General features: G+C 40.4%; 1 protein-coding gene across 1 annotated transcript in view; it reads right to left on the bottom strand.

Moving 5' to 3' along the window:
• The window catches only part of ano3 (anoctamin 3), a 350,806-nt gene that overhangs the window by 172,032 nt on the left and 153,487 nt on the right, over positions 1–25,287 (bottom strand). Inside the window, exons 6-10 of the mRNA XM_063063091.1 lie at positions 20,961–21,061; positions 20,367–20,411; positions 11,711–11,842; positions 10,533–10,639; positions 4,412–4,467 (exon numbers count right to left, since the gene is read on the bottom strand). Of these exons, the coding sequence (XP_062919161.1) occupies positions 4,412–4,467; positions 10,533–10,639; positions 11,711–11,842; positions 20,367–20,411; positions 20,961–21,061 (441 nt within the window). The remainder of the gene's footprint in view (positions 1–4,411; positions 4,468–10,532; positions 10,640–11,710; positions 11,843–20,366; positions 20,412–20,960; positions 21,062–25,287) is intronic.

Genomic DNA, 25,287 nt, shown 5'->3' with positions numbered 1-25,287 from the left:
TCTACTACACCTCCAATCTTTGTATCATCAGCAAATTTGCTGATCCAATTTACCACATTATCATCCAGATCATTGATATAGATGACAAATAACAATGGACCCAGCACTGATCCCTGTGGCACACCACTAGTCACAGGCCTCCACTCGGAGAAGCAATTCTCTACTACCACTCTTTGGCTTCTTCCATTGAGCCAATGTCTAATCCAATTTACCACCTCTCCATGTATACCTAGCGACTGAATTTTCCTAACTAACCTCCCATGCGGGACCTTGTCAAAGGCCTTACTGAAGTCAATGTAGACAATACCCACTGTCTTGCCTTCATCCACTTTCCTAATAACTTCCTTGAAAAACTCCAATAGATTGGTCAAACATGACCTACCACGCACAAAGCCATGTTGACTCTCCATGTTGACGAAGGGTCTCGGCCTGAAACGTCGACTGCGCCTCTTCCTATAGATGCTGCTTGTCCTGCTGCGTTCACCAGCAACTTTGATGTATGTTGCTTGAATTTCCAGCATCTGCAGAATTCCTGCTGTTTGACTCTCCTTAATAAGTCCCTGTCTATCTAAATGCTTGTAGATCCTGTCTCTCAGTACTCCCTCCAATATCTTACCTACTACCGACGTTAAACTTACCGGCCTATAGTTTCCCGGATTACTTTTCGATCCTTTTTTAAACAATAGAACAACATGAGCCACTCTCCAATCCTCCAGCACCTTATCTGTAGACAGCGACATTTTAAATATTTCTGCCAGGGCCCCTGCAATTTCAACACTAGTCTCCTTCAAGGTCCGAGGGAACACCCTGTCAGGTCCTGGGGATTTATCCACTTTAATTTTCCTCAAGACAGCAAGCACCTCCTCTTTTTCAATCTGTACAGTTTCCATGATCTCACTACTTGTTTCCCTTAATTCCATAGACTTCATGCCAGCTTCCTTAGTAAATACAGACACAAAAAACCTGTTTAAGATCTCCCCCATTTCCTTTGGTTCCGCACATAGCCGACCACTCTGATCTTCAAGAGGACCAATGTTATCCCTTACAATCCTTTTGCTCTTAATATACTTGTAAAAACTCTTTGGATTATCCTTCACTTTGACTGCCAAGGCAACCTCATGTCTTCTTTTAGCCCTCCTGATTTCTTTCTTAGTATTTTCTTGCACTTCTTATACTCCTCAAGCACCTTATTTACTCCCTGTTTCCTATAAATGTCATACAACTCCCTCTTCTTCTTTATCAGAGTTGCAATATCCCTTGAGAACCAAGGTTCCTTATTCCTATTCACTTTGCCTTTAATCCTGACAGGAACATACAAACTCTGCACTCTCAAAATTTCTCCTTTGAAGGCTTCCCACCTACTGATCACACCTTTGCCAGAGAACAACCTGTCCCAATCCACGCTTTTTAGATCCTTTCTCATTTCTTCAAATTTGGCCTTCTTCCAGTTCAGAACCTCAACCCTAGGACCAGATCTATCCTTGTCCATGATCAAGTTGAAACTAATGGTGTTATGATCACCGGAACGAAAGTGCTCCCCTACACAGACTACCGTCACTTGTCCTAACTCGTTTCCTAACAGGAGATCCAATATTGCATCCCCTCTAGTTGGTCCCTCTATATATTGATTTAGAAAACTTTCCTGAACACATTTTACAAACTCTAAACCATCTAGACCCCTAACAGTATAGGAGTCCCAATCAATATATGGAAAGTTAAAATCCCCTACCACCACAACTTTATGTTTCCTGCAGTTGCCTGCTATCTCTCTGCAGATTTGCTCTTCCAATTCTCGTTGACTATTGGGTGGTCTGCAATACAATCCCACTATTCCTTTCCTGTTTCTCAGCTCCACCCATAAGGACTCAGTAGGCAAGCCCTCTAATCTGTCCTGCCTAAGCACTGCTGTAATATTTTCCCTAACAAGCAATGCTACTCCCCCACCTTTCATTCCTCTGCCTCGATCACATCTGAAACATCGGAACCCTGGAATATTAAGCTGCCAGTCCTGCCCCTCCTGTAGCCAAGTTTCACTAATTGCTATAACGTCATAATTCCATGTGTCAATCCACGCCCTCAACTCATCCGCCTTCCCTGCAATACTCCTAGCATTGAAATATATACACCTCAGAAGATTTTTACCACCACTCACAACCTTTCTATTAGCAGATTTGCTTGAACTTTTAACATCATTTATTTTCACCCCAGCCACACTGTCTGCTCTGGCACTCTGGTTCCCATCCCCCTGCAAATCTAGTTTAAAGTCTCCCCAATAGCACTAACAAACCTCCTTGAAAGGATATTGGTCCCCCTGTAGTTCAAGTGTAACCCGTCTCTTTTGTACAGGTCCCACCTGCCGCAGAAGAGGTCCCAATGATCCTGAAATCTAAAACCCTGCCCCCTACACCAGTTCCTCAGCCACTTGTTCATCCTCCAGAGCATCCTATTCTTACCCTCACTGGCACGTAGCACAGGTAGCAATCCTGAGATTACCACCCTTGAGGTCCTGCTTTTCAACTTCCTACTCACTCTCCAGGACCTCCTCACTCTTCCTTGCTATGTCATTGGTACCGATGTGCACCACAACATCTGGCTGATCACCCTCCCACTTCAGAATGTCATGCAAGCGATCAGAGACATCCTTGACCCTGGCACCCGGGAGGCAACAAACCATCCTGGATTCTCTATCACGACCACAGAACCTCCTATCTGCGCCTCTAACTATCGAGTCCCCTATCACTACCGCTCTCCTCTTTTTCCACCCTCCCTTCTGCACTGCAGAGCCAGACTCAGTGCCAGAGATCCGGCTACTGCTGCTTGTCCCAGGTAAGACAGCCCCCGCAACAGTATCCAATGCGGTATACTTATTGTTGAGGGGAATGGCTACAGGGGAACCCTGCTCTGCCTGCCCTTTCCTCTTCCCTCGCCTGACAGTGAATCCACTACCTTTTGAAGGATTTCTGAAGAAGGAACAGAGCAGAAAAATGAGGGAAATATTGTGGTGGTAATATGGACTTCCATTTTGTTAAAGAGCCACATGTTAGACTTGTAAGAAGATTAAAGGCTATGGGATAATAAGGGTCTATAGCATATAAATACAAAATTGAAAGAAAAAAAGACAGTGTAAGTGGAAGGTTGATTTGGGATGGAAGATTTGTTCAAGGACTACAGCTATACTTGAACTACAAGGTGCAGTTTGCATATTTGCTGATTTAAAAACCTGCACACATGGTGAATTATGAGAAGGACAGCAAAAAGCTTCAAAGTGAGACAAACAGGTTGATAGCATGGAAGTTTGGAAAGCAGATGAAACATAATGCTGGATAATTCGAAAAGAGCTAAACAGTGCAAAATAAAGTCAAGAGCACATTTCTAGTTCCTGCAAAGTGCAGGATAGATTGAGAATGAGGTTAAAATAATGCATGGGATGCTTCTCACTTTATAAACGGGGCTAACAATACAAGTCATAGCAAATCTGAAAAAACACCAGTTCAATCACAAAATGGATTGTGCGCAGTTTTGAATGACACACTTTTGAAAGGATATTATTCATTTATTTTTGTATTTGCACAGTTAGTCTTCTTTTGCACATTTTTTTTTGTCCGTCTTTGTGTGTAGTTTTTCAATGATTCTATTGTATTACTTCGTTCTCCTGTGAATGCCAGCAAGCAAATCAAGCTCAAGGTAGTATATGATCATAAATATATATATGTATATATACATACACACACACATACATGTACTTTAGCAATAAATTTATTTTGAACTTTAAGGATGTGAAATCTTTCTAAAGCACACCGAAGACATTCACAAATATGATTCCAATGGTGAGCTCCGTGAACAGACTGGAGAAGCAGGGGTTGTTTTCCTTGGACATTGGAGGTAATTTAATGAGGATGAACAGTAAAGATGAAGAGAAATTGTTCCTATTGGTAGAGTGGTCACAGACAAAAGGGCATAAAACTAAGTTAAAGGAACATGACATGAGGAGCAAGTAGGAATGGTTAGGGGCTGGAATACACTGGGAAAGTGGAAATGGAGGCCAATTTAATTGCAGTGATGTGAAAAGAGCTAATTACAGATCAAAGGAAAGACTTGGCAGGGCTGAGAAGACAGAGGAGTGAGAATAACATATTATGGTGCCAACTATTATATCTCAAGAAAACATGGCCATAGTTACTAAATCTTCAGCAAGATAATAATGTTGATGTAGAACTAAAGGTAAATGTGTGAAATTTAAGCTACTACAGTCACGTTCTATCTTTACCAAGTGTTCACTTTTTTGATGGAGTGACTCAAAGTCCCAGCCTGGAATAAAAGATCAGGCAGGTTAGCCAGGCATCAATGATCTTACATTGAAGTGTGGTGGGTTCCTCACTCTATCAACAGTAAAAGGTTAACACACTCTCACCTCATGTGGAGGGAAGGCAGCATCATACGTTCCATTGTTGAGTAACCTATTTAAACCTGAGGAAAAGGGAAAGAGAAACAGTCAAACAGTGAAATAAATGTTAGCCGGTACAAGTTTTTGTACTCAGCCAGCTAGAAATGCCTTTATTGATGTTAGTGGTATTTTATAAAAATTTTATTTGGAGATGCAGCATGGTAATTGGCCCTCCTGGCCCATGCTACCCAATAACACCTATATGACCAATTAACGTACTACCGTGCACAACCGGAGGAAGCCCACACAGTTACGGGGAGAACATACAAACTCCTTACCGACAGCAGCAGGAACTGAACCTGGTGCTGTAATAGTGCTACGCTAACTGCTACATAGCTCCTCCAGCACAATGTGCGTATTGTTCTAGATTTCCAGCATCTGCAGTACCTCTTGTGCCTACATTAAATCCATATTCCCTTGCTATTGATGTCTCTGACAAAGGAAATAAATTATTTCTGTTCAACCTGTCTGGACCTCTTACAATTTCCCTAAATCTCCTTCAAATTAAATCTCGAATTCAATGGCCACTTTATTCGATCCACTTGCTCCTTAATGCAAATATTTAATCATCCAATCATGTGGCAGCAACTCAATGCATAAAAGCATGCAGATATGGTCAAGATGTTCAGTTGTTGTTCAAACCAAATTTCACAATGGGGAAGAAATGTGATCCAAGTGACTTTGACCATGAAGTGATTGTAGGTGCCAAACATAGTGGTCTAATTATCTCAGAAGCAGCTGATCTCCTGCGATTTTCACACACAGTAGTCTCTAGAGTGTATAATATCAAAAACTTATGTATGATCTCAGCCTGGACAGTCCTGTCAACATTCATAATATTCTAGTAGTATGTGATCCAAACTTTAGCTGTGGATCAGCTAGTGTTTTTACATTGTTCTGATATAATGACCCTGCCTTTGCATTCAACATGTTGGCTGTTAAAGTACAGAAAACTGCATGAATCTTAACAATTTCTTCCATTTGCATCAATAAATTGGGGATTGCATCGTGTGAAGCAGCAGAAAATAATTTCCTTCTGCTATGTCCATGCCAATCAACAGGTTTCCCACATATCAATGCTTGATCCACTGTCTATTGTCTCAGAGGTTCTAAGGCTCTTGAACTAGAGAGGGTAACTGCGATCACCCCAAATCTAAACTGATCCCGTAATCTACAGACTCACTCTTAAGTGCTCTATAACTCATGTTCTCGATATTCATTGCTTATTTATTTACAATTATTATTTTTTCTTTTAAGTTCCTTTTGTCCTTTACATATCTTGTAATCTATTATTATGCATTTACCTCCTTCACATTCTTTCACCTGAATATCAATGCCTATATTATTCCTTTCTATGAAGTCAAGTTGCAACCATGTGAATCTTCAAAGTTCAAAGTTCAAAATAAATTTATTATCAAAGTACACATATATACTACTATAGTCACAATATACTACCCTGAGCAACATACATCAAAGTTGCTGGTGAACGCAGCAGGCCAAGCAGCATCTATAGGAAGAGGTACAGTCGACGTTTCAGGCCGAGACCCTTCGTCAGGACTAACTGAAGGAAGAGTGAGTAAGGAATTTGAAAGCTGGAGGGGGAGGGGGAGATGCAAAATGATAGGAGAAGACAGGAGGGGGAGGGATAGAGCCGAGAGCTGGACAGGTGATAGGCAAAAGGGGATACGAGAGGATCATGGGACAGGAGGTCCGGGAAGAAAGACGGGGGGGTGGGGTGACCCAGAGGATGGGCAAGAGGTATATTCAGAGGGACAGAGGGAGAAAAAGGAGAGTGAGAGAAAGAATGTGTGCATAAAAATGAGTAACAGATGGGGTACGAGGGGGAGGTGGGGCCTTAGCGGAAGTTAGAGAAGTCGATGTACATGCCATCAGGTTGGAGGCTACCCAGACGGAATATAAGGTGTTGTTCCTCCAACCTGAGTGTGGCTTCATCTTTACAGTAGAGGAGGCCGTGGATAGACATGTCAGAATGGGAATGGGATGTGGAATTAAAATGTGTGGCCACTGGGAGATCCTGCTTTCTCTGGCGGACAGAGCGTAGATGTTCAGCAAAGCGGTCTCCCAGTCTGCGTCGGGTCTCACCAATATATAAAAGGCCACATCGGGAGCACCGGACGCAGTATATCACCCCAGTCAACTCACAGGTGAAGTGATGCCTCACCTGGAAGGACTGTTTGGGGCCCTGAATGGTGGTAAGGGAGGAAGTGTAAGGGTATGTGTAGCACTTGTTCAGCTTACATGGATAAGTGCCAGGAGGGAGATCAGTGGGGAGGGATGGGGGGGACGAATGGACAAGGGAGTTGTGTAGGGAGCGATCCCTGCGGAATGCGGGGGGGGGGAGGGAAAGATGTGCTTAGTGGTGGGATCCCGTTGGAGGTGGCGGAAGTTACGGAGAATAATATGTTGGACCCAGAGGCTGGTGGGGTGGTAGGTGAGGACCAGGGGAACCCTATTCCTAGTGGGGTGGTGGGAGGATGGAGTGAGAGCAGATGCACGTGAAATGGGGGAGATGCGTTTAAGAGCAGAGTTGATAGTGGAGGAGGGGAAGCCCCTTTCTTTAAAAAATGAAGACATCTCCCTCGTCCTAGAATGAAAAACCTCATCCTGAGAGCAGATGCGGCGGAGACGGAGGAATTGCGAGAAGGGGATGGCGTTTTTGCAAGAGACAGGGTGAGAAGAGGAATAGTCCAGATAGCTGTGAGAGTCAGTAGGCTTATAGTAGACATCAGTGGCTTTGCTGAACATCTACGCTCTGTCCGCCAGAGAAAGCAGGATCTCCCAGTGGCCACACATTTTAATTCCACATCCCATTCCCATTCTGACATGTCTATCCACGGCCTCCTCTACTGTAAAGATGAAGCCACACTCAGGTTGGAGGAACAACACCTTATATTCCGTCTGGGTAGCCTCCAACCTGATGGCATGTACATCGACTTCTCTAACTTCCGCTAAGGCCCCACCTCCCCCTCGTACCCCATCTGTTACTCATTTTTATGCACACATTCTTTCTCTCACTCTCCTTTTTCTCCCTCTGTCCCTCTGAATATACCTCTTGCCCATCCTCTGGGTCACCCCCCCCCCCTTGTCTTTCTTCCCGGACCTCCTGTCCCATGATCCTCTCGTATCCCCTTTTGCCTATCACCTGTCCAGCTCTCGGCTCTATCCCTCCCCCTCTTGTCTTCTCCTATCATTTTGCATCTCCCCCTCCCCCTCCAGCTTTCAAATCCCTTACTCACCCTTCCTTCAGTTAGTCCTGACGAAGGGTCTCGGCCTGAAACGTCGACTGTACCTCTTCCTATAGATGCTGTCTGGCCTGTTGCGTTCACCAGCAACTTTGATGTATGTTGCTTGAATTTCCAGCATCTGCAGAATTCCTGTTGTTTGCGTTTAAAAATACTACCCTGAGATTCATTTTCTTGAAGGCATTCACAGTAGCTACAAAGTAACACAATAGAATCAAAAACAACAGGAATTCTGCAGATGCTGGAAATTCAAGCAACACACATCAAAGTTGCTGGTGAACACAGCAGGCCAGGCAGCATATGTAGGAAGAGGTGCAGTCGACGTTTCAGGCTGAGACCCTTCGTCAGGATCTCGGCCTGAAACGTCGACTGCACCTCTTCCTACAGATGCTGCCTGGCCTGCTGCGTTCACCAGCAACTTTGACAATAGAATCAATGTCAAAGACAAGCAATCAACGTGTAAAAGACAACAAATTGTTCAAATACAAACAAAAAGAAAAATAATTGTAAACAAACAAGCAATGAATATCGAGGACACAAGTTGTAGAGCTTTTAAGAGTGAGTCCATAGACTGTGGAATGTATTATCCCTCTGGTTCAACAGCCTTAAGGTTGAGAGGTAATAACTGTTCTTGAACCTGCTGGTATGATGGAAAGGGCTTTATCCACTATTTCTTTTAAGTTATTCCTTCCAAAGGCATTAGTGCTCCCATTTCAAGCCATGATGCAACCAGTCAGTATACTTTGCACTGCGCATTTATAGAAGTTTATCAAAGTTTTAGATGACATGCCAAATTCATGCAAACTTCCAAGCAAGTAGTTACGCGCAGGACCCAGGACTGACCCTGAGAAATGATAATGCTGAGAAATTTAAGGCTGATGACACTCTCCGCCTCTGATTCCCTGATGAGGACTGGTTCATGGACCTTTGGTTCCCTACTCCTTTAGTCAATAATTAGCTTTTTGGTTTTGCTGACATTGAGTGAGAGGTTATTGTTCTACCATTCATCCAGATTTTCAATCACCTTCTGATATGCACGTTTGATTCAGCCCACAGCAATGGTGTCATCAGCAAGCTTATATATGATATTGGAGCTATACAGTCATAAGTATAAAGCAAGTAGAGCAGGGGCTAAGCACACAGCCCTGTGGTGCACCTGAACTAATAGTGATTACGGAAGAGATGTTGTTGCCAGTCTGAACTGTGAAGAAATCGAGGTTGCAATTCCACAAGCAGGTATTGAGGCCCAGGACTTGGAGGTTATTGAATAGTCTTGAGGAGCTGATAGTATTGAATGCAGAGCTGTAGTTGATGAGAGCATCCTGATGTATGCACTTCCATTGTCCAGATATTCCACGGTTGAGTGAAGAGCCAATGATATGGCATCTGCTATGGACTTGTTGCTACAGTAGGCAAATTGAAGCCATCCAGGTTGCTCCTGAGGCCAGAGTTGATATGCATCAACACTAATCTCTGAAAGCACTTCATCACAGTGGATGTAAGTACTTCTAGGTGATAGTCACTGAGGCAGGTTATCATATTCTTCTTGGGCATCTGTATAATTGAAGTAGGTGGGTACACCAGACTGCCGAAGCAAGAGGTTAAAGATATCAGTGAATACTCCAACCAGTTGAATAGTAAAGGCCACCTGTACCTGGCCAGGTACCCCAGCTGGGCCTGATGCATTCTGTAGATTCATCCTCCTGAAGGATGTCAGCTCCAGAGGCTGAAATCACAGCATCGTCAGGGGCTGTAGGAGCTTGTGAAGTTCATGTTTTGTCAGTGAAAGTCAGCAGAAAAGGCATTGAGCTCACCTGGGAGCGAAATCATGTTGCATGTGTTGCTTGGTTTCACTTAGTAGGTAACGATAGCATTCAAGCTCTATCACAGCAGTCGAGCATCTTCCTGTGATTCAGGTTTGGACTGGGATTGACACATTGTGTATCAGATGGCTTTCTGGAGGTCATACCTGGAACTCTTGTATTTTACTTGGTTGCCAGATTGTAGTATAACAGCAGTCAAGTGTGATATGTTGATGATAATTGGGCAGAGATTCTCCACATCCTGCATGTCATGTATCCACCACATTAAGGTTACTGTTTTAGTTTTTCCAATAACCACTGCTCTTTTCGTTGTTCTCCTGTTTCTAATCATATTTTTATTTACCTTATTTTTTTTATTGATTTTGCTTGCAATTAGTTTGTACCCTCTTTGACCAAGAAATTCTCTTTTTTCATTTCACCCTTTCTGTCCTATATTCTTCTGAGATATCAGTGATGCTGAACTCTTGGTAGCGTCAGAAGTTTCCTATTTTTTTGATCCTATCTTAAATGTTTCCCAACATCCAAGAAGTCTATTTTTGGGAATGAACTTTTCACTTTTAATAGGAACAAATTTGGCCTGAATAACCCCTTCTGCTTGAATACCTCCCAGTGACAGCTGACACTGATGTACCTGCAAGTAGCTGATTTCTGCTGACTTTTGTTAAACCAAATTAAACTGTAACCGTCAAACAAAAGTGCTCTCCAACTGCCAGCTTTTTACATCGCTGGATTCATTCTGTAAAACTAAATCCAGTATAAGCTCTGAACAATCAAAGAATAATGCTATGGCATTAACTTAAAATACAAGTTCAAAGCTAATTACATTAAAAATGGCACTACAATTAAAATATATATTTTTATTTTAATTTGAAATATCAGTCTGTAATATCAATGCATACAATATGTACAATATCACATTGAAATTACCAAAATAGTTTTTTTTTGAACTAGTGGTTTAAAGAAAATAAATTTAACAACTAAACTTAATAATTAAAACATTACCCATTTTAGATTTTCCATCTTCATATTTTGTCCTCTGTAGTACATGATGCACTATTCTACTTCTTGTAGCATTACTAAAGAATGTATCTTTGTTGGTTATGGTGAAGCTGAAAATGTTCCAAAAAGAAAGAAGTACGATTTGTGATATTTTACATTTAAGTTTTGCGTGCCATTGAAACTTAAACACAGTTGCTAGAAATTGTCCGGAGATGTTTTCATGGTCAGTACCACTAAATATCTTACAGTTTGCTTGTTCTTCTGGGCAGAGTCTTTACAAGACTGGGGACCCCAGGTATTATCCGTACTCTTCAGAGACTGCCTGCCTGGTGTCAGTGGTCACAGGACTAGGACTTGTGATATGCTCAGCTGCTCATACAACCATCCATCACAAATGCACTTGGCTTCAAGTGACCCTGGCAGTGGTGGGTTAAGCAGGTGCTACACCTTGCCCAAGGGTGACCTGCAGGCTAGCGGAGGGAAGGAATGCCCTACACCTCCTTTAGTATATTTCCACCCCACCACCTAATCCTGTAGGTACATTGGTAAAACTCTTTATTATTGTCACAATGAAAGCATTGCCCTGCATACTGTTCAATACAGTTTAATTCATTCCAAGTGTGTACTGAGGTAATAACAGAGTGCAGAATTTAGTGTTTACAGTGCAAAGAAACTGCAGTTAGGCAGTAAGGTGCAAGGGCCCAGTGAGGTAGATTGTGAAGTCAAGAGTCCATTTTATCATACTTGGGAATCATTCAATCGTCTTATAGCACTGGGATAGAAGCTGTCCTTGTGCCAGGCAGAATATACTATCAGGCTTTTGTATCTGCTGCCCACTGGGAGGGGGAGAAGAGAAAATGTCCAGGGTGTGTGGGATTGTTGATTACGATGGCTGCTTTACCAAGCAACGAGAAATGTAGACACATTCCATCAGTAGTACTTGGCAATTAATTTTTGAGATTGATTACAAAGTTTATTAATGATAGCACATAACAAGATTATTACATCCGAATGGTGTTGGACTTTCAGGAAGTTAAGTGAATTTTGAAACTTTACATTGTCGTATCTTCTCACATCCAGAATAGTTTTGTTCATATTCTTTCTGTAATGTTAATATAATTTAATATTACTAATGGACTACATGCATACAATTTTGAATTCCATGCACTTTTTATACTTACTGGTGCATCCTCGCTCTACTGAATGGTGCTGTGTAGCTCTCAGTCTCTTCAAGATCTGGTAGAGCTTCTTTATCAAGCTGCATTGGGTTTCTTGGCAACCAGCTTTTGATATGTCGCAAGTTCTTCTGAACACTAATACAAAAAAGTTACACTACTAACACTAAAGTTGAAGTGCACATAAATAATCCTAGAACATTAATTTAAGTACTTTAAACTTATGGATTTTAAAAACATTTGCCCAAAACATGTACAATAATCTATTTACAGTATTTCTTTTATAACAATATTAAATATTGTAGGCCAAATTTGATTGAAGTACTATTCAACAGAACTAATGTTAACTATTCAAATCTATCAGAATATTTACTATGGGGGTCATTTATTAATATTTATTTTGAAATCTTTCTAATCTATCAAGATACTAGATACTCACTCCTACGATTCATTCAATTAAATTTATTGTTTTCCTTATTACCTTTCATGCCTACATGAAATAATTATTGCTTGAAATGTCTGGAATATTCGACCAGAAAGAACTTTAGGAATTATATAAGGATACAATTTAGTTATCACGGGACTATTCTGGAAGTTAAGCCAAAGTATTCTCCATTTTAAACATTTATTTCAAAATGACATATGAAATCAAAGTAAAGTGTATTTAAGTTTTCCTTGATATTGTTGCAAAACCAATGTAACTAAAAGGGAAGTGAATTCACTGGGAGACACATAAAATATATTGGGGTTACTCACTTATCTGTTTGGATGAAAACATCTGGTCCATTTGGCAAATTCAAAGTGATAAACTCAGGGATGATGTTTAAAATGATTGTTATTTAACTTAGATGGTGCATTGTGAATGATAGTCATCACTAATCATTCCAGACTGGCCATTTATATTACTATTTACAATCCATGGTGACCATTAACCAATCACATGGCTTGATATTTTATTGTTAGTGGCAGATAATCACATCTCCCATACTAAATTCCAACTTTAATTACTCTTTTCAGTACTGCAGCAATTGTTTTAATAAATTGTACCAAAATTGTTTGAGTCATGTTTAATGTCCATGGGTTCCCAGCTGTGTATTCTGGAACATCTGTTTCCACACTACGGAAATTAATATTATAGAGACATGCTAACCAAGTAACTCATGCAGTGCATGCATGCAAGTAGAGCAGTGCTTCCCAAACTCAGGCGGCCCTCCAAAGTTGGAACAAGGCAAGCTGGTTGAATGGCATTTCTTCAAGAATGATTTACAGGGCAGGAGGTAAAATATTTTTCATATTCTTCCTAAGATGCAAAATTGTTAACCCTAAGCCCACAAGCATGGGCCATTTAGAAGTTTTCCTGGATTATATGACCAAGATAATACTAAAATCTTCGTAACCCTGTTCGCTCAGAGGGCACCACAGTGGATCCATTATTTCATAGAGAATGTGTCTAGCAATTTATTAAAATGTAAATCAATGGATTAGGTTCATTTTAGAAGGATTTTACTTATTCTTTCCCAACAGGTTTGAAAACATGAAGCTAGGACTTTAAACCTGTGGGCGAAGACCTTCTGAAAATGTGTTGGCCTTATTGGATGTACAGTAAGTGCTGGCATTTCTCAGTGTGATCTCCAGCAACTTCAGTGTTGCTTTGAAAACCTGCAAATTGTAAACTTGCTGGCCAAGCCCTGGTACTACCCTGTATTCCAGGACTCCATGGGTAAACCTGCCTACAGCTGCGGCAGTATCCATAAGACCTTCCACTTAAAGATTTAAAAGCTGGGATCAGAATGGTAACAATAGGATCAATTGCATTCTTATCTGGGTTTCCTGGAGTGTGTTTATTCATTCAAGACGAACAAATTTTAAGAGTATTTTAATAGTTACTTTTTGTTTAAATCTGAATGTTTTAATAGTTCTGAATGCACTGGAAAAATGGTGGATTTGATCAATGAAAAATTTCGGTGCAGTCTGTGACATAGTTGTCTGTTAGCAGAATCAGATTTAATATCACTGGCATACGTCATGCAATTTGTTGTTTGGTGACAGCAGCACACTGCAATTCATAATTATAAAAATATATTTAAAACTAAGTTACAATAAGAAATTTATACAAAATTTAAAATAAGTATGCAAAAAGAGAGAGGGAAAGAAGAGAGAAAAGACAGTGAGGTAGTGTGCAAGGGTTCACTGTCCATTCAGAAATCCGATAGCAGAGGGGAAAAAGCTTTTTCTGACACATTAAATGCAGGCTTTCCGGCTCTGTACCTCCTCCCTGATGGTAGAAGTAAGATCAAAATAAGCTGCATAAATTTGTAAACTCTGTCAGTTCTATTATGGGCACTAGCTTCCCCCAGGATCCAGGACACCTTCAAAAGATGATGCTTCAAAAAGGTGGCATTCATCTTTAAGGACCCCCGTCATCCAGGACAAACCTTCTTCTCATTGCTGCCATCAAGGAAGAGGTACAGGAGCATGAAGACACACACTCACAATTTCAGAACAGCTTTGTCCCCTCTGCCATCAGATTTCTGAATAGACAATGAACCCATGGACATTAGCTCAGCTTTTCTCCCCCTCCTTCTGCACTACTTACTTAATTTAAATTTCTTTTTTAGATATACTTCCTATTGTAATTTATTACGTATTATAATGTACTACTACCACAAAAGAACAAATTTCACAACATATGCCAGTGATGTTAAACCTGATTCCGATTCTGAGAAGAGGGCATGTCCTGAGTGATGGGACTTCTTAATGATGGTCCTCAATGGTGACGAGGCTAGTGCCAATGATGGAGCTGGCTGAGTTTACAACTTTCTGCAGCTTTTTCCGATCCGGTGTAGTTGCCCCTCCATGCCAGATGGTGATGCTCTCCAAGATACATCTGTAGAAATTTGCAAGAAATTTTGGTGACATACCAAATTCCTATGAAATATAGTCACAGTCATGCCTTCTTTGTAACTGCATCAAAATGTTGGGACCAGGATAGATCTTCAGCCATGTTGACACCCAGGAACTTGAAACTGCACCCACTTTCCACTGCTGATCCCTTAAAGAGGCGTATTCCATTGACTTCCCCTTCCTAAAGTTAACATTCAATTCCTTTGTCTTACTGATCTTGAGTGCAAGGTTGTTGTTGCGACACCACTCAATTAGCTAATCTATCTCACCTCTGTGCACTTCCTCATCACCATCCGAAATTCTGCCAACAATAGTTGTGTCATCAGTGTTTGAGCTGTGCCTAGCCACAGGATCATAGGTGTATAACGAGTGGAAAAGTGGACAAAGCATGCATCTTTGAGGTGTGCGCCAGTGTTGATTGTCAGCTAGGAAATGTTATTTCTGATCTGTACTGACTGTGGCTTCCCAGTGAGGATGTCAAGGATCCAGCTGCCGGGGGAGGTACATATGCCCAGGCTTTGGAACTTGTTGATTAGAACTGAGGGTTTCATTGTGATGAATGCTGAGCTATAATCAATTAACAGCAGCCCATTAAAAGGTTTGCTATGTACTTCTGTGTTCAGGCTTTGTTCTAACCCTCTCCCGTGGATAGAATACCATAGGAACCTGCCCAATGGAACACTGATGTTCCCAAACAGTAATGTCATCCTTAGGACACAGGAACGCCAAGGATGGTTGAAATGAACTTGGTGGCAAACACAGGCAGTTAATAGCACTTAGCAAGTTGCAGGCCAGTACTTGTTTTGGGTGACAGAGGAGAAGCACAAAGCCAGTTCCCTGCAGACCGCATGGCAGGAAGGTGGGCTGTGAAACCCAGAGAGCCTGCTCAGAGTGAGAAGCTATCAATTCCAAGTACTGCAGGTCAAACTAAAATGGGAATGTCTCAACGGGCCAATAGAACAATGTGACTTTATCTCTGGGACAGGGAAGCACTTACATTCTGGGCAGCATTCAGCACCAGTCTGTGAAGGGCTCAGACAGGGCTTGAAAAAGAAGGAAAGCACAACCCAAGACAAAGGAGCCACCAGGTTTCGTTGCTAAGCCAGAAGTTGGTTTTATACTTCAGTTCTGATCTTCCTGAACCTTAAGGAAAGATAATATCTGGCAGTCCTTCCTGATTGCTACAACATGCCCAAGTGACGAGAAATAAAGTGGGCCTCTGTTGGTCGAGGCTGACCATGGTAGTTGCGTCCTTGCTATCTACGTTGTTGGTGCAGCACCGTCCAATGCGAGAGTAGCAGTCTCTGTTGCAAATGTCGCATCTATAAGTGGTCTCAGCTCTGCTGGAGACCTAGCATTTCTTTCTGTGGGCCTGTTTGTCTTTTGCTGGTTTCAGGAATTTTTCCTTGCCTGACTTAAGGTGCTGCTCTGGGTGCTTCTGCACCTGGTGCGGTTGGCTGCAAGCTCCTTCCAGGACTTACTGTTGATGTCCAGTGATTTCATGGCCCGATTGCAGACATCCTTGTAGCAGAGTTGCAGGGAGTCAGTGGTTCTCTTGACCCAAAGCCAGCTCACTGTAGGCAATGCCTTTTGGAATGCCACCATCCTGTATGTGGCAGACATGGCTCATGACGAAAACTAAAATAACACCAGCATCATCAGCATACAACTTCCCGATTTCAGTAAGGCTTGTGCTATTTGGAATGAATTGTCTCCATGGTGCCAAAAATCCCAGCAGTTGAAATAGTTTCTGACAGAACCACATCAGAAATTCAAGAGATTAACTAACTTACTATTTCAGCAGACTAGAGCTGAATTAAAATCATTGCGTTAATGTGGGTTTCTAGTTATTATGTACAAAAAAATGAAGCAATACACATCGAGGTGCCACAGATTCTTCAGCAATGATTCAAGTTGGCAGAAACGGCAGTGTGCAATAATAAAACACCCAGCATTGCACAAAGTGAAGTTAAGATTCAACTTTCAATCAGCAAAGGCCATTCGATTGGATGAATATTTTCTGAGAAACAAGGGTTTAAAAGATTTTTGGGTTGGACTAAGTGAATATTCCACTGAAAATCAAAAAGAATCGGGAGATGATGGAAATCTGAAATAAAAACAAAAAAATGCAAAGAAACACATACCCTGTTGAAAATCTGTGGAGAGTAATCTATCAAGCTTAAGATCTTTCATCAGAATGGTAAAAGTGAGATGTTTGATGTTGCAGAGAGAGTGGGAACAATGGATGAACCTGAGAGGCTGAATTCAAGACTGCCATACTCATACGAAGCTGTATGGCTGACAGGTTAATGGATTGACAGACAGGAAAACTCTCCACTCAGTTTTTCTACAAAGGCTGTCACCTACTTCCTCGGCTCTCTTTGCTTGCTCCCTCTGTAACTTCTCTTATTAATTAATGAAGCAGACAGCTTTGTAAACTATGGTATTCCTGATCTCATCCTATCAGTGATTTTCCCTTAGTTATTATCATCCTGCCCCTATCTTCTCAATATACTCAAAGACTCAGAAAAAGCTTCTTCCTCTTTACCAACAGATTTCCGAATATCTGTTTATTTATTTTCTTATTTATTAATACAGGTCAACCTTCACTAATCCGACTACCTGTAATCCGGTTCCTTTGATAATCCGGCACTGATTATGCTTAATGTGATCCTTCTGTAATTTGGCATTTTCACTAATCCGGCACTCCTCAGGTCCCAATGGTGCTGGATTAGTGAAGGTCGACCTGTAACTTGCACTGTACTGCTGCTGCAAAAATAAAAAAAAATCATCTAAGTTAATGATAATAAATCTGATCCTGATTCTCTGCGACTTAAAATCAATCTGTATTTTCCCCACTTTTACTGATTTTCTGGAATATTTGACCTGAAACGTTGTCTGCTGCTCCTTCCATAGATGCTATCTAACTTAGCTCAATTTTTCCAGCATTTTCAGTTATTATTTTACTGTTCTTAATATTTGTTGGCAGATGAAGAATAATGCATGAACAGTGGGTAGTGAAGCAATCAGAGCACTGACGTTTGGAACCAGATCAATTCTGAGCCAGGCTGATTCCTTTAACAAAGTTGGCAGAGAAGCAGATCAATTCCTACAGTCTACAATGATTTAAAACTAAGACTGAGTTTTTAATGCATTATCCCCTGGCCAATAATGTTGTAATATTGGCAATGAAATGAAGATACAATATCAGAAGTTTGATTTTAAGCACGTAAACATGACACTGGAGGATTTTTCAGGCAAGTTTTATTCCGCAGTAAAGATGTTTGGGAAACACTGACTATGTAAATGCCCATGCACTAATTTGGAGAATTGTAAAATCACATTAAAATCATCTGTTAGCTACTGTTGTTGTCCATTTAATGCACTGCTTTTGAAAATGTCCTGGTCTCTGACGTCTGTTTAATTTGCTTTGTTTGACACATGGATATCTGGTAATTTGTACTGAACTCAACTGGGTAAATCTTAAACCTAATGAATGAAAAAGTATAACTCTAGAACAGATGAAAGACAGAGGAGTCTTATGAACAAAAAAATGAAAATGATCAATTGGCTATATTATTTAATTTATAATTTACTTTGGAAAAATGTAATCAGCATCCTTTGCTCAAGTTCCAAATATTATTGTAAATGCATTTTATTCATTTTAAAATTAATCCAGGTGATAACTTACTTACATTCCCTCCAATACCTGTTCAAACACAATGAAATCAATGCACCTTCTTTTAACAGAACAGATTTTCCAGGCAAATCAATTGCTATACATTAGGTGGGAAAAAACATTACAAATATTCGACAATTTTCCATTCCTTTCTGCAGCAGCGAAGAAACTCTTGTCAGTACCTTCATTTCTGGGATTTTCAAATGACTTAAAAATAAATCTGTTTATTTTGCTCCAGACAGATTCAGAAAAAGGCAGCAGAATAATCTAAAGGATAGCTTCCTTTTATGCATGGATGATTTTCATCCTGAAGCATCCAATAGATACAATTCATTAACTTTTCAACCTAAAGCTATAGAGAGAGATGAACAACAAAGTCAGAAAACTTTATACCCTAATAAAAAAAACATACTAGTAAAGCTTTTAACATGGTAAAAAATGCCTATGTATCTCAGAAGAACATTATCAAAATTAACAATTAATTTAGATGTTGACACTGATAATCCCAAATAGTGTTTCAAATAATGAGTGTTCATTTTGGGAAATACGTACTCCATGCCAAAATCTGCATCATTTTTAACCTGCAGTAGTGGCACAGAAAAACATATATAATAAACCTGCAACATCAAAGTGGGAACGAATTTTGGAGGGTACAGTCACACAGCAGGTAGTGTGGTTATGATTCCAACAAACTAGATTTGACTCTGATTTCAGCTACCATCTGTATTGTTTGCCTTTTGCTTGGGTGCTCTTATTCCATGGCACAGCTCACAGACGAGATGGCAAGTTAATTGGCTACTGTAATGGGAGATTTGATGGGCACGTGAAGCAAAATTGATCATAGAATGATACATCGAGGAAGTGGGTAGATGGGATTGTTCAGGGAGCACCTTCAGACTAAATGGGTTGAACAAACTCTTTCCAAGTTTGTAACAAATTCAAAAAATAAAAGTCTACAAACTGCTGAACCAGACTTATTGATAGTATAACTGATTTTATGTTACATATTATTCTAGATAATGCATCCACCTGAGAATAATTTGGCTGGAAAGTCTGTGCTTTGACTCAGCAGGTTCTACATAGGAAGATAATGCTATTTTCACGCTAAAGAAACTCTCAGCTTTAAATAATGCAACAAATATAGACATGACTTTGAATAATATATGGCTAAATCATTTAACTTTATTTGGAAACAGATATTTTTGTGTTCTTAGTATACTAATGGGAATATTTTAAATCTATTGGTTGGAGAAAATTACAAAGTATCACAAATGCTCTTTAAAGGGTAAATATATTGATGTCATTTTATGGTCACATGTTGAACACACTAACAATGTTCAGTATGTCATTAAATCAAGAGCAGACTGCCAGCTCTTTACATCGCAGACTGGAAGGTTTAATGGAATGGAGGAAACCACAACTACCTGTTGTTAGAAAAGGTGGGCTGCTTGCTTGATATGCGAATCAAAACTCCGATTGAGAAAACATTGCTTGTTGAATCTGGTATTATATCTGACATCTTCATTTTCAAGCAAAGGAAGAGCTCATGATCCTGGTTGTAAGTGTCTAAAAAGGATTTAAGTATGCTTGAAAAGATTGGGCAGTAGATTTATCATTCACAGCTGAAAGAATTTATTACCAGCCAAGAAGGATTTCATTGTCTCAGCCTCTCCCCACTGCCTGAAGCAGGGAGTGAAGGACCTGTAAACCATCTGTGGAGTGTCCATTACATTCAGTTTGCCAGAAGTGTTCAATGGAAATGTATGAAATAAACAGTGGCAGGCTTGCAAATAAAGCTATGCCTTTTGATAAGGTCTTGGAAAATTGTAGGAATAAGTTTAACTTGTGTGATTGCAACGTTGTGTCCAAGTGCTTAATAAATCAATAAGCAAATTGAATTTAAGCATTTCATCCTCCAAAGAGTTGATCTGCTTTCACTAAAATTAATTTTGTACTGCATCAAACTATATTGGACAGCAACAACATCTATAGTGTTCTACCTGTGATTTTACAACCACCAACCACAATCTGTACAGGATGGACTGTGGTATCAGCAAATGCTTCATAGCACCAACCAACCTGCTCATCATTTTGCTCCTCCAATCAGTATAATAACATTTTTTCCTGGATGGATAGGAAAACAAAAACTAAACACAAGGAAGGAAAGACCAAGTAATATTTACTTGCTGTGTATTTTAAATGTCAAGTTGCCATTAAGCAATAAGAACATTGTAATTCAATCATGCACAGTACATGCCGTACCACACAAACTAAAGCATTAAATGATCGAAATAATCTATTTAATGGTGCTTTAGAATAACAGGAAGCTTTGGGAAACATGCTTGGGGTCACTACTATTGACTTGTTATTATCTTGTGGTAATTCTCACAAACTGCCAAAGATGAAGAAGTGTTATTCATCTTTTAAGAGAGTTGGTACTAACTTGATGACAGTCAAGGAATGCATTGCTTCTTAGTGGGAAAACAAAACAATTCTCCTATTGAAGGCTATCCCTTTTCAAAGCTTCTGTTATAAATGTTGCCATAATCTGGCTTTCATCTTTAACAATTTCCCTGACTAGCTGCTAAAATATCACTAAAACCCCAGTATAATGGTTAGTAATTTAACGAAGTTATGATACTTAAACTTAACAGAGCAAGGCACGTACAATACCTAAAGGGCATGCAGATGTTCATTCTTTCTGCATATTTACATATTGTTTCCCAAGGTGCGTGGAGTTTCACAAACATTATGTCACTATTTGTGACGGATTGCTGTGGTTACAAGGAAACAAAGAAATAGGAAGTAAGTGGCTTTCAAAATACTTTCACATCAATATCAATACAAATTCAGGGAGAGTGTATTATGCGGCTCTACAAATTCAAATCAGTGGTCAAAAGCTTAATATGTAATAAAAGATATTCCTTCATATACAGGGCATCAACATTTATAATATCATCCCATACTTAAAATTCAATTAGGTCTTCACCTCATCATCAAGTGTTTCCAAAGGTCATTTTCTTTAGGCAGCAAGACTAATGAATCACAGGAACCACACAGCAAATCTAAATTGATATTGAATGCACCAACAAATGGCACAGATGGCAAAGTAAGGATACTTGAGGATTTTATTGTAATATTCACAAATAAACAATAGCTTAAATAGGAATCATCAGGCTGAAGGTTAGAAATCCACATCAGCATGTATAATAGTGCCATTACTTGTTACTGCACTTTCCAGTTCCAGCAAAGTGACAATGCATCTAAAGAAACAAAACTCTCTTTTGCGCTCTTGTGTAAATTTCAAGTATGTTAATTCCACTGATGGACAAGGAATCCTCCACAAAAAGGGTAATCACTAGCTTGTACTCTAAACCTTGTTCAATTCTCTCCATTACCTTATAAATTATCACTGCTGACATTAAACACAAAATACTCTGCAGATGCTGGGGTCAAAGCAACACTGCTGACATTAAGTGCCCACCCAAGTGATCTACAGGATTTCCAGAAAGGAATGTTGCTTGATTCTGTCATAGTGCAGGCAAATTCTCGGTCACTTTCATAAAAATAGGGAACAAGAGCACAAGTGGGTCATTTTGTCACAGGCATGTTGGGTCAACGGTTTCTTTCTATGCTGTATGATATAATGATACTCAATTAGCACTTTTTCATGTGAGGGAGGGGTTGGGGAGGTTTGGGGTTTGCGAGTTTTTGTTCCTTTTTCTTTTTCTGTGGGGAGAGGATTGATGTCTTTCTTTCAACTACTTCGATGGTTTTCTGTATTTTCTGGCTGTCTGGAGAAGACAAATCTATTCATACTTTGATAATAAAGTGAACCTTTGAACCTTTTTTAAATGCTGGATTCAAAGTTACCCTGAACTTGAAGATGACCATGCGTTTGGATGGCAGAATTTTTCTTAAGTGTAAACCTCCTGTTTAAGATATTCATGAGTTTATTAAGAACTGGATTCTCACCCATGAAACACACATAGAAGTTGCTGGTGAACACAGCAGGCCAGGCAGCATCCATAGGAAGAGGTACAGTCAACATTTCGAACCGAGACCCTTCATCAGGACTAACTGAAAGAAGAGTTAGTAAGAGATTTGAAAGTGGGAGGGGGAGGGGGAGATCCAAAATGATAGGAGAAGACAGGAGGGGGCGGGATGGAGCCAAGAGTTGGACAGTTGATTGACAAAAGGGATATGAGAGGATCATGAGACCGGAGGCTTAGGGAGAAAGACAAGGGGAGGGGGAAGCCCAAAGGATGGGCAAAGAGTATAGTGAGAGGGACAGAGGGAGAAAAAGGAGAGAGAGAAAAAGAATGTGTGTATATAAATAAATAAATAACGGATAGGGTACGACGGGGAGGTGGGGCATTAGCGGAAGTTTGAGAAGTCAATGTCCCCATGGATGTATTTTGGAGTCGGCATATGTATTTTGCCATTACTCAGTTAGCTAACCACCTATTCCATTCCGTGTTCACTTCCTCACTATAACCTCCAGTGTAATTAAACAGAAGTGAGGGGCGACGGTCAGTGGTCAAGGCTGGTATTGATGCCTCTTATTCTGGATCTCAGTGCCACAGGAAGTTTAATGATGAAACTCAATCATCAAGGTCATTAGAATCAGCCATATATTTCCACCCACTATCATTCCTATGGGAAGCACACGCTGTTGCACAGTACATCTTACACCTCATATATTCACCCACAGTAGCACTCCACACTATGGGAGCATCTGAACTGAAGGAAAGAAAATACTTCTGGTGGGGCAGTAGAAAGGAAGAAGGGCTGTGCTGCAGAAATGCCGAACGGTCAGAGGAGTAGTGTGGAGAGAACACTGCATCATCAGGGTCATTATTGTGAGAGTGCTGCACTATTAGAGAGCAGTGTTGAAGGAGCAACTCAACTGGTCAATATTAAGAAAGGATTGAGCGGGGAGGTGGGAAGTGCTGACAGAGAAACCTGAAATATTGGAACACAGAACTGTGCAACACATGAATAGGCCATTTTGGCCCAGCATGCTGAGCAAAACCAATCAAATTAATGATGAAATTGACAACTAAACCAATACTTCCTGCCTACACGATCTCCATACCTTTATATGCTCCAATGCCCAAAGTCCATACTAAATCTGATTCTTTCTCCACACATACTGCTTGACTATCTAATCATTTCCCATATTCTCTCTTTTTACTTCAGAGATGTTTGCAAAATAAGGAGGTTCCTATGGAATTTACATTCTCCAAAATACAGCTGCTGCAGACCTTGGAATAAGTCAGTTATCTTCTAATCCATCACAATCTTCAAAATACATGTTCTGAAGGGGAAATGGGCAATAGCAATACCATTGTTTCCCTCAGAACTGGTGAGTCTCTCTCTACTTGGGGATGGTTATTTCTACATGAGTAGGCCTGGAACAAATCAGCCATGATCATATTAAGGAATGATATACTCCTGCTTCTATTTTTTTTTATGTTATGCATGCAACTTGTTATTTGTGCATGAATGACATGGCTGGAGATTCATTACATCCAGCTGATTTTGATCTTTGCTATGACTGGTGAAAATTTTGATATTTTTACCAGCTACAACAAAAGATTTTATTCCAGAATCTGCCCAGATAATCATTCTTGATGGAATGAACCTTTCACTTTCCAAAGGCAGTACAGATCAACTGGGAGAGAAAAGTAAAGTCATAGAGCACCACAGCACAGAAACAGGGCCACCAGCCCATCTAGTCCATGTTGAACTGTTCTTCAGCCTAGTCCATCAACTTGCACCTGGACCACAGTACTGCATACCCCTCCAATCCATGAGCGTATCCAAATTTCTCTTAAATATTACGATCAAATCCACATCTACCACTTCTGCTCTCAACTTGTTCCACATTTGCATCACACTTGGAGTGAATATTAAATATTTCATCCTTAAATATTTCACCTTTCACCTCTAGCCTATGACCTCTTGTTCTAGTTTCACCCAACCTCAATGGAAAAAGCCTATTTGCATTTATTCTATCTATACGTCTCATCAATTTGAAAATAGAACTTATTACTAAGTCAGTGGAGCTTTACAATAATTAAAATGCCAGAAATAAATAAAAAAAATGTAAAAACATAAATTCCATGAATAATGAAGATCCATTTGGTCCAGTTTCAAACTTCTGGCTGCAAGTCCAGTTTGGGTAGATGATTTCTTATAGAAATCAAATTATTTTGTAGCACAACACGATGCACTTTTATTACAATTTTCATTCCTCTTTCTCCTCTTTCCAATTACATTACTTCCTGCTGCTGCTTCCTCCAAGTGTGAGATCACAAATCCAGGCTAAAGCATCCTGCCAGACCACTCTTCATAGTAACCAAACCTAATCCCTCTGTGCGTTTTGCATGTATAGATGATTGCGCGCGCACGCGCGCGCGCACACACACAAACACACACACACACACACACAGAGTGTAGAAGTGTCATTCTGGTGAATAGAGTTGGATTTAGGGTCCAGAGGAAGTTCTCAAGAATGACCCTGGGAATGAAAGGGTTACCATATAAGGAGCGTTTGTTTGCCCTGGGTCTGTATTTATTGCAGTTTTGAAGAATTGGGGGGGGGGGGGCGAATCTCATCAAATACTGAATGGCCTACACAGAGTGGATGTTTCCTATAGTTGGTAGTCAAGGACCAAATGGCACAGCCTCAGAGTAGAAGCACATTCCTTTAGAACAGAGATGAGGAAGAATTTCTTTAGCCAGAGAGTGGTGAACCTGTGGAATTCATTGCCATAGGGTGCTGTGGAGGCCAAGTCATTCAGTCTATTTTATGCAGAGGTTGATAAGTTCTTGATTAGTAAGGGCATCAAGGATAGGGCGAGAGATTGCGGAGGGAGTTGGAGACTGTTGCTTGTGGAGTTGATGCACCAGTTTTAAAAGGTGATCAGGCCCTGTCGGGAATTGTCTGCAGAGCCGGAGACCATGGAATGACAAGGAGACAGCCCGTGTGGAG

The sequence above is a fragment of the Mobula hypostoma genome, chromosome 11 (assembly GCF_963921235.1).
Source record: "Mobula hypostoma chromosome 11, sMobHyp1.1, whole genome shotgun sequence".
Lineage (NCBI taxonomy): Eukaryota > Metazoa > Chordata > Chondrichthyes > Myliobatiformes > Myliobatidae > Mobula > Mobula hypostoma.
Note: the sequence above shows the minus strand (reverse complement) of the source record. Positions and strands in the feature narration are given on the sequence as shown.